General features: G+C 43.6%; 1 protein-coding gene across 17 annotated transcripts in view; it reads right to left on the bottom strand.

Annotated features, from left to right (window-relative positions):
• Tm1 (tropomyosin 1) overlaps nucleotides 1-10,197 on the bottom strand; it is a 48,005-nt gene extending 37,808 nt beyond the window's left edge. For 8 of the 17 annotated variants that reach the window (XM_071697974.1, XM_071697979.1, XM_071697980.1 and 5 more), the window contains exons 1-3: nucleotides 10,042-10,197; nucleotides 5,384-5,538; nucleotides 5,030-5,155 (exon numbers count right to left, since the gene is read on the bottom strand). In XM_071697974.1, the coding sequence (XP_071554075.1) occupies nucleotides 5,030-5,155; nucleotides 5,384-5,497 (240 nt within the window). In that variant the 5' untranslated portion in view covers nucleotides 5,498-5,538; nucleotides 10,042-10,197. Of the gene's footprint in view, nucleotides 1-3,040; nucleotides 4,242-5,029; nucleotides 5,156-5,383; nucleotides 5,539-10,041 lie in introns of those variants that run through there. The other 9 variants (XM_071697965.1, XM_071697972.1, XM_071697964.1 and 6 more) reach the window with 7 other exon arrangements.
• Nucleotides 10,198-12,763: the final 2,566 nt, after the last annotated feature.

Below are 12,763 nucleotides of genomic sequence, written 5' to 3'. Positions count from 1 at the left end.
CAAAGGCTGAATCCGAATAAAAAATTACGTAAGTGTCATATGGTGTAACGTAAATAAAGAAGGTATTTTATCTTGCCTTTATTACGATTATCTTATTCTTGAAACTGGTTTTCCTGCATTACAAGCGAGTAAAGTGTCTCGATCCCGGATGTCATCGAGGCATGCATCATAAAATAGGTATACTGCAATACTTAATGATTCGATGTACCGTAATGCAGTATATTCCATTATACGCGGTTGGCATGCTTCGATGTAACGCGGAGGTTGACGCAAGCGACAAAGATACGTTTTTTTTGCTCCGGTTTATTTTCGATGTTAGTTATTATTAAATTAATAAAATTATTTTTAGACACGTCATTTTTCTACATCAAAGATAGATGATTTATCCACTTTTAAAACTTCTATAATTAGATAATGATTAATAAAGCCTGACAGATTTTGGCACAAAATACGATTTGGAAAACGCGTTTTCAAAAAAAGATACAATGTGCTCTCGCTATTAATTATTATTTATCCGCGCAATATATTATTTAATCGTAAATTCTCGCAGACAGCGATTGATAAAGTATGGGTCATAGAACGATATCAGTTTTGACTTTAAAAACAAAACTACTAAAAAACTGCATTGAACGGATTGACGCCTTTTTCAAATTAAAATTAATAATGCTAGAGGAATTAAATAAAGCATTTAAAATCGAATGACAAACATAGTACAGAGCTCAATGCGACATAATGTTCTAGTTTTTGCTCCAAAGAGTAATCCGGAAAAAGCGGGCTGATATTCGTGAACCGAAATATACAATATATGACGCATTATTTGGTAAATGGCAAATTAAACTCGAATGGACAATGTAATTATTGATAAAATATAGATATTAATAAATATTATTAGATATTATTAAATATAAATATTGATTTCGAAAAGAAATTCAGAAAAATATTGGAATACGAACGATTTGATGTTTTCGAATTGGAGTAGATAACTATGCGATACATTCTATCTAGTGGGTAACGGCTTTCTATCAGTGTATTAGGCAAGAGAATCGTGTGCGCGTAACCTATTGTCCTCGTTCAGTAACCCTAATAATAAATGCCATTTGTCGCCAAGAGGATCTCGCGCTAACTCGTCGTTAGCACTTTCTCGGCTGTCGTTCCAGGGACGGCCTGTTTGCAACGGGTTCTTTTTATAGCGCTGCCAATATCCGAAAACTTATATATTGTTCGGTTTATCTCGTTTACCCGAGATAATAAATACTCGATGCAATAAATCACTGTAATTTATAACGGAGGATTGGAATTTCTTGATAAATTTCGACAGATATTTGAAAGTATTGAGAAACGTTAAATATCGAAACGATCGCGTATCAAGAAAATATAGTGACTTGAATTGCTTTTGGACAAATTTAGCTTATTATATTATATTATATAATAAGATATTTAATTCAGTTTGTTATAAAAATTAACTTACATAATTTTGTCATCTGACTCTTTGATCGTTATTCGATCGTTGTCGCGATTGATGCAGATAAAATGCCAATTTGATGATTTCAGACCGTTGATAGCGATAATTAATGCTCAGCAGAAGTGTTTAAAACTTTTTAATTTTTTTATACAAACCTGCGCAAGTTGGTAATCAGTTCTGGTTGTTAGAACCGTGAAAGAAAACAGTTATGTTACGTGAAAATAATAACGGATGTTATTAGACACACGTAAAGATAACTATCAGTTTTACGTGATGTATTCTTGAAAATCTACATATGTCAAACAATTCAGTAAGATCGCGCATTTATATAAATCTTTGCTCGGTAGTAATATCAAAAGCCGACTCGAGTTCATATCCTTCGCGAGTGAAAATGACCGCGACGATTCTCGCGTGATTTTAATTGCAAATAAACGCCTATTGCACTCAATAACGCAACGAGCATGAAGTCCGTCCGTCTTTTTTGCTTCATTTAACGATCATGATATCGATTAATCGTCTGAAAAACGTGCGTTACACCAAGTGGTATCGATTGTCATTAAAAGCTATTTTCTGATAATACGAAATTCGAGGTATCATCCAATCGTACGTATCTCCCGCGAATTTTCGGAGTCACATGGCGATCTTGGTAATGCCGCTTACGTAATTCGTGCTACGTGCAATTTTTGTTATTGCAACTAGAAGTGTGTACGTACACGTCATAGATAAGAAAGAATGAACTCTAAAGTCAATAGAGTTTTATTAGTTTTTATTACTTTTCAAGTCAACCGATCAATTTTAGAACCAAGCGTGAAATAATTTTGGATAACAAATTCATATTACATTCTTGCGATATTCGAGTTATTGGAATCAGATAATAATTATTTCTTCCTATATCATGCGAGTCATTAATTTTGCAGCAACGTAATGCGCTAGTAATGTTTCGAGATGTTATCGCTAGAAATGGATAGCCTGATAACATTCAACATATATTACATCGATTATCGATTTCACTTTGAAGGCAATAATCTTAAAATATTACCGAGTATTATACAAAGTGTACCAGAAAGATGAGTACCCCGAATTAACTTGAACGGATGACATTTTTGAAAAAAATGTTAAATACAAAAGTTTTAGGGTTTGGAAATGGGCATCTGGTGGTAAACATGAACTTGACCTAGATTCAGGACCTAGGAGAGAAGGATGACCAAAACGTCATCCGTTAAAGTTAATTCGGGATATCCATCTTTCTGGTACACCCTGTATACCGCATTCATTCACGCTTCATTAACGTCGGTTCTTTGACTCGTTCATGCGTAATGCAATTTTATCAAATACTCAAGGATCGTTTTTCTCAATACCAAAAGTATCATCAAGGGAAGAAAACGCAAGTATTCAAAGAGTTGTGAGTTTAATAATTTCGTCGCGAGCCCGACGAAATAGCAGACGACCCCGAGGACCTCTTGACCGGCGCGGCGCCGGCGGCGTTATCAAGGTCTCGACGACCTTGAGACTGGACAGAGACCCGTCGCGCGTTTTACTTATCGCGGCCGCTATTTCGGCGGCGCGCGCGATACTGACCCGCTTCAGCTGATTGCCCATGATATTCTGGAGTTCGTTCTTTATCAGACTGAACTTCATCATCGTGTCGCTGGAGAATATGGAGCAGCCGAAGGCGAGACCGGGATAGTCGGCGCATCTCTTCCGTCTGCGGGCCTCCCGCTCGGCCTGGACCTCCGTGCGCTCGCTTGGGCAACGTAGCTTGGCGAGCTCCGCCAGCTCCGGGTCCTCCTCGACGTTGGCGGACTCGTCGTCGGAGTTGCCGTCGCCGCGGGCCCTCGCGACCGCGTGCTCGGGCTCGGGCGAGTTGCCCCCGCTCCGCGGATCGCTCTCGTCGCGATCCGCGGGGGTGCTCTTCCCACGTGGACTGGATCGGGGGGATCTCCTCTTCCTGCCCGCCCGATCCTGCGTCCCGCCGCGCTCGGCGGCGATGTCCTTACTATCGCCGAGCGCGGGAACGTCCGGGCTACACTGCGCGAGCCTTTGTCGGACGTCGTCGTCCGTATGGTCCCCCTCCGCCTCCACCAGCTCTTTCTTCTCCTCGAGGACCTGGGTCCTCGAGGCCTTCGTCTCGATCATCTGGCTGATCCTCGTTGGCCATCTCGCGCCGAGTGTCACCTGCGGCACGGACGGACGCGGCTCCGTCGCGTCAAGTCGGTCGTCGACGGCCACGCTGGCGGGCAATGACGTCTCGTCGCCGGTGAACGTGGTGTTGTTCCTGACGGTGTCAGCAGGGCCACACTGCGCGGGTCCTCTGCTGGAGGCGTCGAGACGTCGTCGCGTGGTATGCCGCGGATGGTGCTGGTGACCGCGGCGTCTCGTCGCCGCCGCGGAGAACGTCCGCTCCATGTCGCGTCCAGCTGTTGTCGTGTTGTCCAGGCTCCAGGGCTCTCTCTCGCCAGCGACCGTAACACCTCCCCCCCCCTGCGTTGGCGAACGCGCGCGTTGACGCGGCGACCCGTGCGATATGCACCCGCGCTCTACTACCACTGCACCAGGCACTCCGCCATCTTGTCTGTCACTGATCGCGCGACGCACGTTTTCTCCCCCGCGCCAACGTCGTACTGTCCACCGGCTGTGTTGCACCGTCACACACACGCCGCAGCCCGCCTATATACGCGACGCGATACGGTGGCGCGCGTACACAAAGAACAAAACCGCCGCCGTTCTGCGCCGTGCGCTGGGCACGCTGCGTCTGTCTCGCTCGCGCATACGGCGAGCGAGAGCGACATCCCCACCACCCACCACGCGGTCGTGCGACGCGCGAGTGGGGGCAGAGCCGAAGATACCCGAAGATACGCGTGTCGCGGACGCGCTGTTTGCGACTTTGCGAGTTCGCGGTGAACGGCGAACGAACGGACGCGCCGTTTGGCGGTACGGATTGCGCCTGCGCGAGCGAGTGGCGCCATCAATCGGCGCGCGCTCACGTCGCGCGTTGTCGGTAACTCGCACCGCCGCATTTCTTTGCGAATCTAATCGAGTCAAGAGGTCCTCGGTTATGTCAAAATTTTGTTTGGCATTCGATTTATAAAAATCAAATTTACAAATTTATCTGATAATAATATTGGATTATTTGATACGAATAAAATTTAAATGATCTTGAGATGAAAAACTTCAGGATCTTCTTTTCTTCTTGTCTATATCAATATATAAAAATTGCATCATTGTTTCTATTGCGCGAATAAATGAGAAACACGAAAATCAAAATATTTCTTTCCGCAATTTCGAGGATTTGGAACCCTTTGAATACTTTTCATTTTCGAATTTCGTATTTCGCTGAGTAAGCAGTTCGTTGGAGGCAATCGAAATTCTGTATAGGTATGGAAAGCTTTTGAATGCTGCAGAAAATAAGGGGATAGGCGGACCAGTGTCCACAAAATACACAAATATTTGATCTTGATCAAACAATAAGTCAATATAATTACTAAATAAAGTTCATTTCTCGCTTGATCGGGCAATAATGCTGAATACTTGGTTCGTCGAATAATAAAAAATATTCGCTTGACTTACGTTTTGCAGAGCCTTGTCTTTCTCCTCCAATTTTGCGTTGACCTGCATAAGAGCTTCCTGAGTTTGGTCAAGCTCGTTCTCGATGGTCTGGATCTTCTTTTGGAGAGCGCGAGCTTCTTCCTCAGCCTATTTAGATCGAAACGTCTCATTAGTTCTTCTTAAAAAACTATTTAGAAATGCATTATCATATAATTTAACTTAATACTTTTAACGCTATTTCGAAAGATAAATAAATTGTCATATGAGTTCAATCATTTTTAAGTTCGTCGCGATTATAAAATTCTGACGTACATATTTTTGCGTAAAACAATTATGATCGATGTCAGAAATTGCCATGGCGAATAATTTTTATACCTTTTCAGCTCGCGCATTCGCGTCACGAGCTTGCTGTTCGCAGAGCAACGCGCGGTCCATCGCGTTGTCCTTCTCCAGCTTCATTCCCTGCATCTTCTTCTTGATCGCGTCCATGGTGGTGTTTTTATCTCCTCACTCGTCCAATAGAAGAAAACCTGCGACATCGAACAGGAATGCGATTAGAGACTCTGACATAAAAAATTCGCAGACGTTGATTAGGGAAACGTTTTGTTTTAATCTCCCCTTTCATAACGAAATGAGATGAAATAATATATCATTCGCGTGTTTATGCAGGTCTAAATAAAAATATTTAGTATATTTCGATTGTACATTTCCTTGTCCGATCATAACTAATTAAACGATGATCTGTGTATATAAAAATTGTAAAAAAAAAACTAAAGTATTGTTACAATTGCGATATACCGACTCGAAAAACGCGTTGTTGAGAATTATCACAATTATGCGGGCGATCACAAAAACTAATGATACAAATAATAATATACTAATTTTTACCCGACAGCGATTGTCAGCGAAAAATTCTCGTCAGTTAATTTACCGTGGCACAAAGCCGTTCAATTAGCGTCGAGGCTCTTTGCTTTCCCCGCTTTTTTTTTACGCTTTCGCTAACCGAATCCTAAACCGCTCCGTTGAGCAATTAATTATGCCCCGTTTTTTTTCTCCTCGCGCGCAGCAATTTTCTTTGTTCGAGAAGGAATGCGCGGGCCTCTACAGCCTCCTCGCAACAATATAGGGTGGAAATAGCGTGTACCACACGATCGGTCCGTTATCCTTCCGCGGCAACTTACGACGACGTTTCAAGGATAAGAGGGAGGAGGAAAGGAAGAAACCCGTCGCGGCGCGGAAATGAGATTCTCCCGCGGCGCTCTCGAAAGCGAGAAAATTCCAGGCTGCTTTTGCGCGGATTAGCCATTCGGCGAACGGGCGTGCATAGGTGTATAATTAGCGAGCGACCGGATATTCCTATTTATAGAGCCGGCTCCTCCGCTGAGGAGAGGGCCCGGGCCGCGGAGGCAGGCGCGCGATATCAAACGTTCGCGCTTCGCTGCCTCTTTTCGTCTCGTGACGTCATGCCGCTCAGGTATGCGATTCCCGTGCATGCAGGGGAGGGGGGGATGGGGAGACAAAAATCCGTCGCGGCTGCATCCGCGGTCGTTTGTGCGAATCGTTCCTGAATCGACCGGACATTTCTACGGCGCGATCGAGGGGACGAAAACGTCCCAGGGACGCGCGCGGGGGGTCACCTCCCTCGTCGAAATCATCTTATGTGCAGCGAATGACTTTAAAGCGACTCCGTTTCCAGACGGTTATCGCGCGACGTGTTTTGAAATTCAATGACGAGACTCGACTTGACATCGCGACGCGTCTCTCTCGCGTATAAGGACAATAAATGACTTGGCTTTATCGATATCGCGATATAAGCTGAAGACTAAACCATCCGCTTTATTACGTGAAGAGCTGGCTGATGACGCTAATCACCGCAGAAACACGCTGCAATAATTTGATTTTATCTAACTTTTCCTTGCAGAAATTGTTATTATTGGTCCTATATCGTTATATATTTTATATACAAATGTATTCGACTTCTAATTTGTTTTTTCCTCGCTCTTTTCTTTCGTTCATCAGAGACACGACAGCGTCTCGCGCGCCAAGTATATTTTTCGCGAGTTGGTAAGTTCTATACATTCTTCGCCAAGAAAAACATACGATCTGCTAGGGTGTAAATCTGAAATTCGCCACGTTGCGTTATTGAACATCCTGTTTAAAGGCCCTGAAGAATCTTATGCCCGCGCCACTGCAATTGCACGGTGGTGGAACCGCGTTTCTGCCAGCTTCCACCGAGCGAATACGCGCGGATTCCAAGCTCGCCGGTAATCAGAGATGCCTGGTAAGCAGACTAGCGGAGAACGAAAGGGAAATGGGGTTTGCGCGATGTTCGTAGAAGTAAAAACATTAGCCGAAAGATTCTGCGAAGTGTTAGACGCGGCATAATGCGCGGCGTGTGTGGGGCCGTCGCGTCGGTCTCATAAACATTTCTGCATAATCCCGGCGAAACGGAATCGGTTTCTTCGTGTCGAGTGGAATATTCCAGGCGCAAAGACTCCAAAGATCGCGGAGGGTGCGACGACAAAAATTATAGCTGCTTTAATGAAATGGAATCTCGCGAGGGGGTGGGGGGCTATCGCACGAAATTCAATTTCGTCGGGGCGCGCGCGCGTTTCTCGGATCCAAAAACGCGCGTATCGCGATGGACGGGTTATTTTTACGCGTTAAGGGGGGAGAGAGGGCGGCGAGAATGGTTGCCGCCTGGCCGAGCCATTTCGGGTTACGCATAGCGAACATCGCGCTGACTCCCAAACGCCACCGACCGAGTGACTTAACTCAGCGGTGTCCTGTTACGCGCACGGGAGGAAAACCAATTGCGAGAGAACCGTCGTCGGCTATCGTTTCTCACACCACGAGATCGAGTACGCTCACTACTGCGATTGAAAAACGCGAAACAGGGAGAAAATAAAAATTCCGTGTCATTAAATACGTATTAGCACGCGCGTAAATAATCTTTTTACGGGAAAAATAAAAAGACTGCTTTATTTCTCTTTCCATCAAAGTTCGTTGTATACTTCTTAAGAGATCGAAAAGAGGTATTTTCTGAAATTTTACTTCGACTCTTAAATGCTTTGGATAATTCTTCATTAGATCACATATAACACGGAAATTATTTTTTATATTCCTACGTTTAAAGATCTTAAGCATTTTTCGAGTCACTCGATATATAGTTACTGAATACTACAACATAATTCTATATATATGTAATTTTAAAGTGGCATAACGCTGTTTCTTTTCTGCACGTTAGCACGCATCATAAATCGTCGGTAACGTTAGCTTATTTTCCGAGCGAAGCGTGCTTAACTCAACGACTTGATGGAACGCGTGAAAGAAATTTGTCCCCGTACTACGAAAAGATCGGAAGTCCGTGCGATGTTTTTTTGTCACAGTGGTTACGCGCGAACGCAAAAAAAATCTATGTGAGTCATTGCACTCCGGAAGGTAGCGAACACTATTTGTGACAACCCGTTATCGTGATGCACTTCTGTGAAATTCTTTCATTTTCGTCGATTACCGAAGCTGTTGGATTATGTATTAAATATCACTTTAATAAATATAATATAAATTATAATAAATTGGAGCACTCTTTGGAGATTTAATATAATCATTCTTTTTATAGTAAATCTTTTTACTTTCGATATTTAAATAATTTAGCTCAATAAAATAGAAGATAAAATTGCGAGACAGTTTATTTCCTAAGAATTTCCCCAAAATTCTTGTAATTTTTATTTTATATAGCTTTAATAGGCTCCTCCAAGATGAGAACTACGTAATCCTAATCGACGTCGACGTAACAATTGAGTTACTTCACTTTTTGCCATAGACACACGTCACTCATTGTTCAATGCCGATTAAATCATCTTCCTGGACATAATCGTTTACGTTATATCTATACGATATCCATACGACATAAAAGCATCATAAAACTGGACGATATCAGTTCTTCGAACGACATCGTAAAACGTTGCAAGCCTTCAATGTTCCAAATGTCCTTGCTAAAAGGTGCGGCTCCTAAATCGTCTTATCAGTTATCTTTGTAAAGAAAATCAGATTTGCAATCAACGCGATTTTGACGCGAGAATCTCATTTCTTTTTTTATATTTTACATCTGTCTTAGAATTTATATTTCATAATTTTTAGTTTAAGATTATATTCTCAGCTTAAAATATTTCAGACGTTATTGCTTTATAGATTCGCCTAGCACACAGTACTCTATTCCCGTTTTGAATAATTTTGGAAACTTACTCGCTCGATAGATCGTTTAAGCTCAATCTGTACAAAATATTATCAATTTAACGTTAAATAATATGATTTATTGACGTATATCAAATAGTTATCGAAACGACAATTATAAGACGACTCCTTTTCGTCGTAAAATAAACCGGAATAGATTCCTAAAGGTAACAATCCTTAAAAATAAACAACAGTCGCACATTCCACATCGAATCAAAACGTTTCTTCCTATGTGCACTGAAATCGAACCCGGTCAAGTTGAAGATTCACGTCCGTTTTTCATCAATCTCTCGGCGACCAATCTCGTCGTACGTGGAATTCTTTTCGCGGAGAACAGTAATCTCCCCGTACATACAAAGTCGAGAGCTATGTCTCCTCATATCGCGGAATCGCGAGGGCCCTCGCGACTCTCGTCCTTGACGAGCGTATTTACTCAAGTTTGTCGGAATTCGCTGAAACGAGGATGTGCGAGAATGCGTGTATGTGGGTAAATGACAAGTAAATGACATTTACATAAGGACCGGGCTATTTGTCGCGGCAAACAAACCGCGCGGGTCCTTGCGAAAGTGTCACTCGCCACTATTTACACGCAGACACCACACTTCTTTTTTTTCCATCTAGGAGATAACTTCTTTCCTTTCTATAGAGTGCAGGACGCGCGATCGCGGATGTCCTCGCGGATCCTCGTCGGCGACGTCGCGCGGTGCCGCGCTTCGGAGGACGGCCTCCCCTCGGAGGCTTTCCCTTGGCCTCCGTATACGCACAGGGTACCACATGGTGCTCGCGCGCAAAGTACTCACGTTCGTATCCGTCTGTCCGGGATGCGTCCGACCTGCGGGCTAAGTCACGACTGGGCGACGGAGAGGCGCTCAGGGGCTCGCTTCGCCGTGGCTCCCACCTTCTCGCGATGCTCCTCGAGATTGTCGAGGACGACGTAGGCCGCCTGCGACCCCTACCACGCGTGTGTGCCACCGGCGCGGCGCCTTACTCCCCGTCCGGATCTTCTACGTACGGATCTGTGAAAACGTACACCGGCCGCCGCCCGCGGATTATCTTTAGATCGCGGACACGCGAACGACGGACGTGTACCTACGTGCGTGCTGAACGCTCTATTTCGACGACGGCTGACGACGGGGGAGGACCTCGTGCCGTCGCGGAAAACGGCACGGGGCGAGAGAAAAAGAAGGCTCGAAGCTCTGGGCGTCGCGCGGTTCGAAACTTGGGCAAAGTCAAAGTCACATCGCGATCTCCAAAGTGATGCCTGTGCGCCTGCGAAGAAACCGTTCTTCGACGATTCCGACAGATCCGCTGAAAAATAGACCAGCGTAAGAAACGCGTATCTCTTTCAGCGAATCGTACAAAAAAGTACCGTATTTTTTTAATGGTACCCTGTTAAATATTAAAGGATGAAATTTAAATCAATACCTTGAGTTGAATAACATTTTGTTACTTTTAATTACCATGTGTATGTCGAAATTAATATTTTAACTCCATTGGTTTAGTTAAATTAACGACATTTTGAGTAGGAGTCGTGGTGACCTATAAAAATGGTTAAGTATGACTCAACATGAGTTTGACTTGACGCTACGAATTTAACAGTGCACCAAGACTTGCTGCTGTATATTCTGTGACAACTTTGGAATCAATCTTTAAATAAGAGATTTATAGAACGTTATCACATATCGTGAGTTTTTACCGAGACAAAGTCCGGATAAATCTAATTGAAAAATTTATATTCGCCTCGCACGGGATTTGATTTTTCATCTGGCAAAAAAGTAACAGGACAAACATGAGATAATAAATGAATAGACTTTTCCACTTTTTTATTAATACACTTTAACATATCTTTGTTAACGCATCACTATTATTATTATCTTGATTTGCTGGTTTCAATTGTCAAGCGCGATCGATTATCTCGTGAGTCACTCATTTGAGGAAGATTGTAGCGGCCATGAGAGTGACATTTGAAACGATCGTTCCGGGATTTGTCTATAAACGGAGTGAGAGTACAATAGCGAGAGAGAAGGTTGACGTGGGATCGTCGAAAAACACATCTCCGTTTTCAATAAGAAAGCGCTAGGAATCAACCGCGCTGATAATTTTGGCATTGGGGTCAACGTATAGCCACCTCACCCGATCTCCTTGAGATCAACTCGTGTCACGGTCGGTCCGTTATGACTCGGATGGCGCTCTCAGTTTTTCCTCTCAGCTCGAAATAAACCCATAAGTAACGATAATTCGACCTACCTAGGGCCAATCGTCAGTTTGATTCCTCTCGAAATCAAGCGTTGTTAAACGTCAAGACGTCGCCTTATCGGGATAATTTTTTCTCGATATAATCGACGGAATTGCGTAACGGAGGTCGCGCGTCAATAAATCAAATGTCCACGTGAAATTTGGACGAATTTCTGTGGAAAAATCGTTACGCGCGCTTTGCGTAAGAGATCGGCCGTTATATCTCATCAGTTACAGTCATCGGTCCGTTTCAGTACCATATAAGGAAGAAGTAGGTAAGGGTCCCTCGGCAGCCTTGACTTATATACGGCCGGGTCTCTCCGAGCACTTGCTCGAGTATGCTCGCCCGAGTATATACGCTTTTTAAACACCGATCTCGTCCGAGGTGGTCGATAAATACGACGCGTGCAGGCGTCCGCCTGTCGCGCTCGTCGAGGCGACCTAAACGCGGTGCATCTCTCGACACATTATTTTAATATATAAACTATATTTAAACTTTCACAGCTATAGGCGTCTTTCACTTAAAAGTAGGTAGGTAGCACCAAGCGATATCTCTTTTCTCGTTTTTGCTATCTATTTAAGCGATCGTATATAGCTTCGTAAATTCTTTATCCTAAAATAAATACGATGTACGGAAAAGCGTCCCAAACCGTTGGTCACAAATTTGTTACGCCGAATTTATTGCTTCCTTGTCAAAGAATCAATCTATTTATATCTTCTTACATAATTCCTCGAGTTTTAAAAGGTTTTTGGAGCTTGTCGTTTTGGAGCCACTGTGTATCGCTAGATTACAAGGCGAAACTAGCGCGAGCAGTTTGAGAAAGTACGCGATTACGGTCCGTTACAAATTAGGAAAACGCGATCGTCGTCTCGCTTGGCACAGAAAAAACCGCTTACCTGTTACAATTCTGATAATTACTGATTCTAATGGGAGAATTATTCCTGGACAAAACTAATTATCCTCTTCCGAGATGCATCGCTTAATATCCACGTGTGAAACTCGAGAAGTGGGTCTTTCAGAATTTCCGAAGATACGTTTGACTGAGCGCTGCATAAATAACATAAGCAGTTATCTGAAATATCTCGAGCGAAGGTAAGCCACTCGCGGTACAAATGTTTTAAATACCTCGAGCGTGATTGACCTCTTGCAAATCAACAGCCTCATCGAGATTTGTTTATGGATTAGCGTACGTATATTGCAAAATAACACTTACCGTATGCAGAATATGTTGCAGCCAGCCAGCAAGATAGAGGCCTAATTCGACCTCATCGACGCGAAGTCTTTAT

The sequence above is a fragment of the Temnothorax nylanderi genome, unplaced genomic scaffold (assembly GCF_030848795.1).
Source record: "Temnothorax nylanderi isolate EJ_2023f unplaced genomic scaffold, tnyl_v1.0 TNYL_tig0014_pilon, whole genome shotgun sequence".
In the NCBI taxonomy this organism is placed as follows: domain Eukaryota; kingdom Metazoa; phylum Arthropoda; class Insecta; order Hymenoptera; family Formicidae; genus Temnothorax; species Temnothorax nylanderi.
This window is presented reverse-complemented; position numbering and strand designations above follow the sequence as displayed.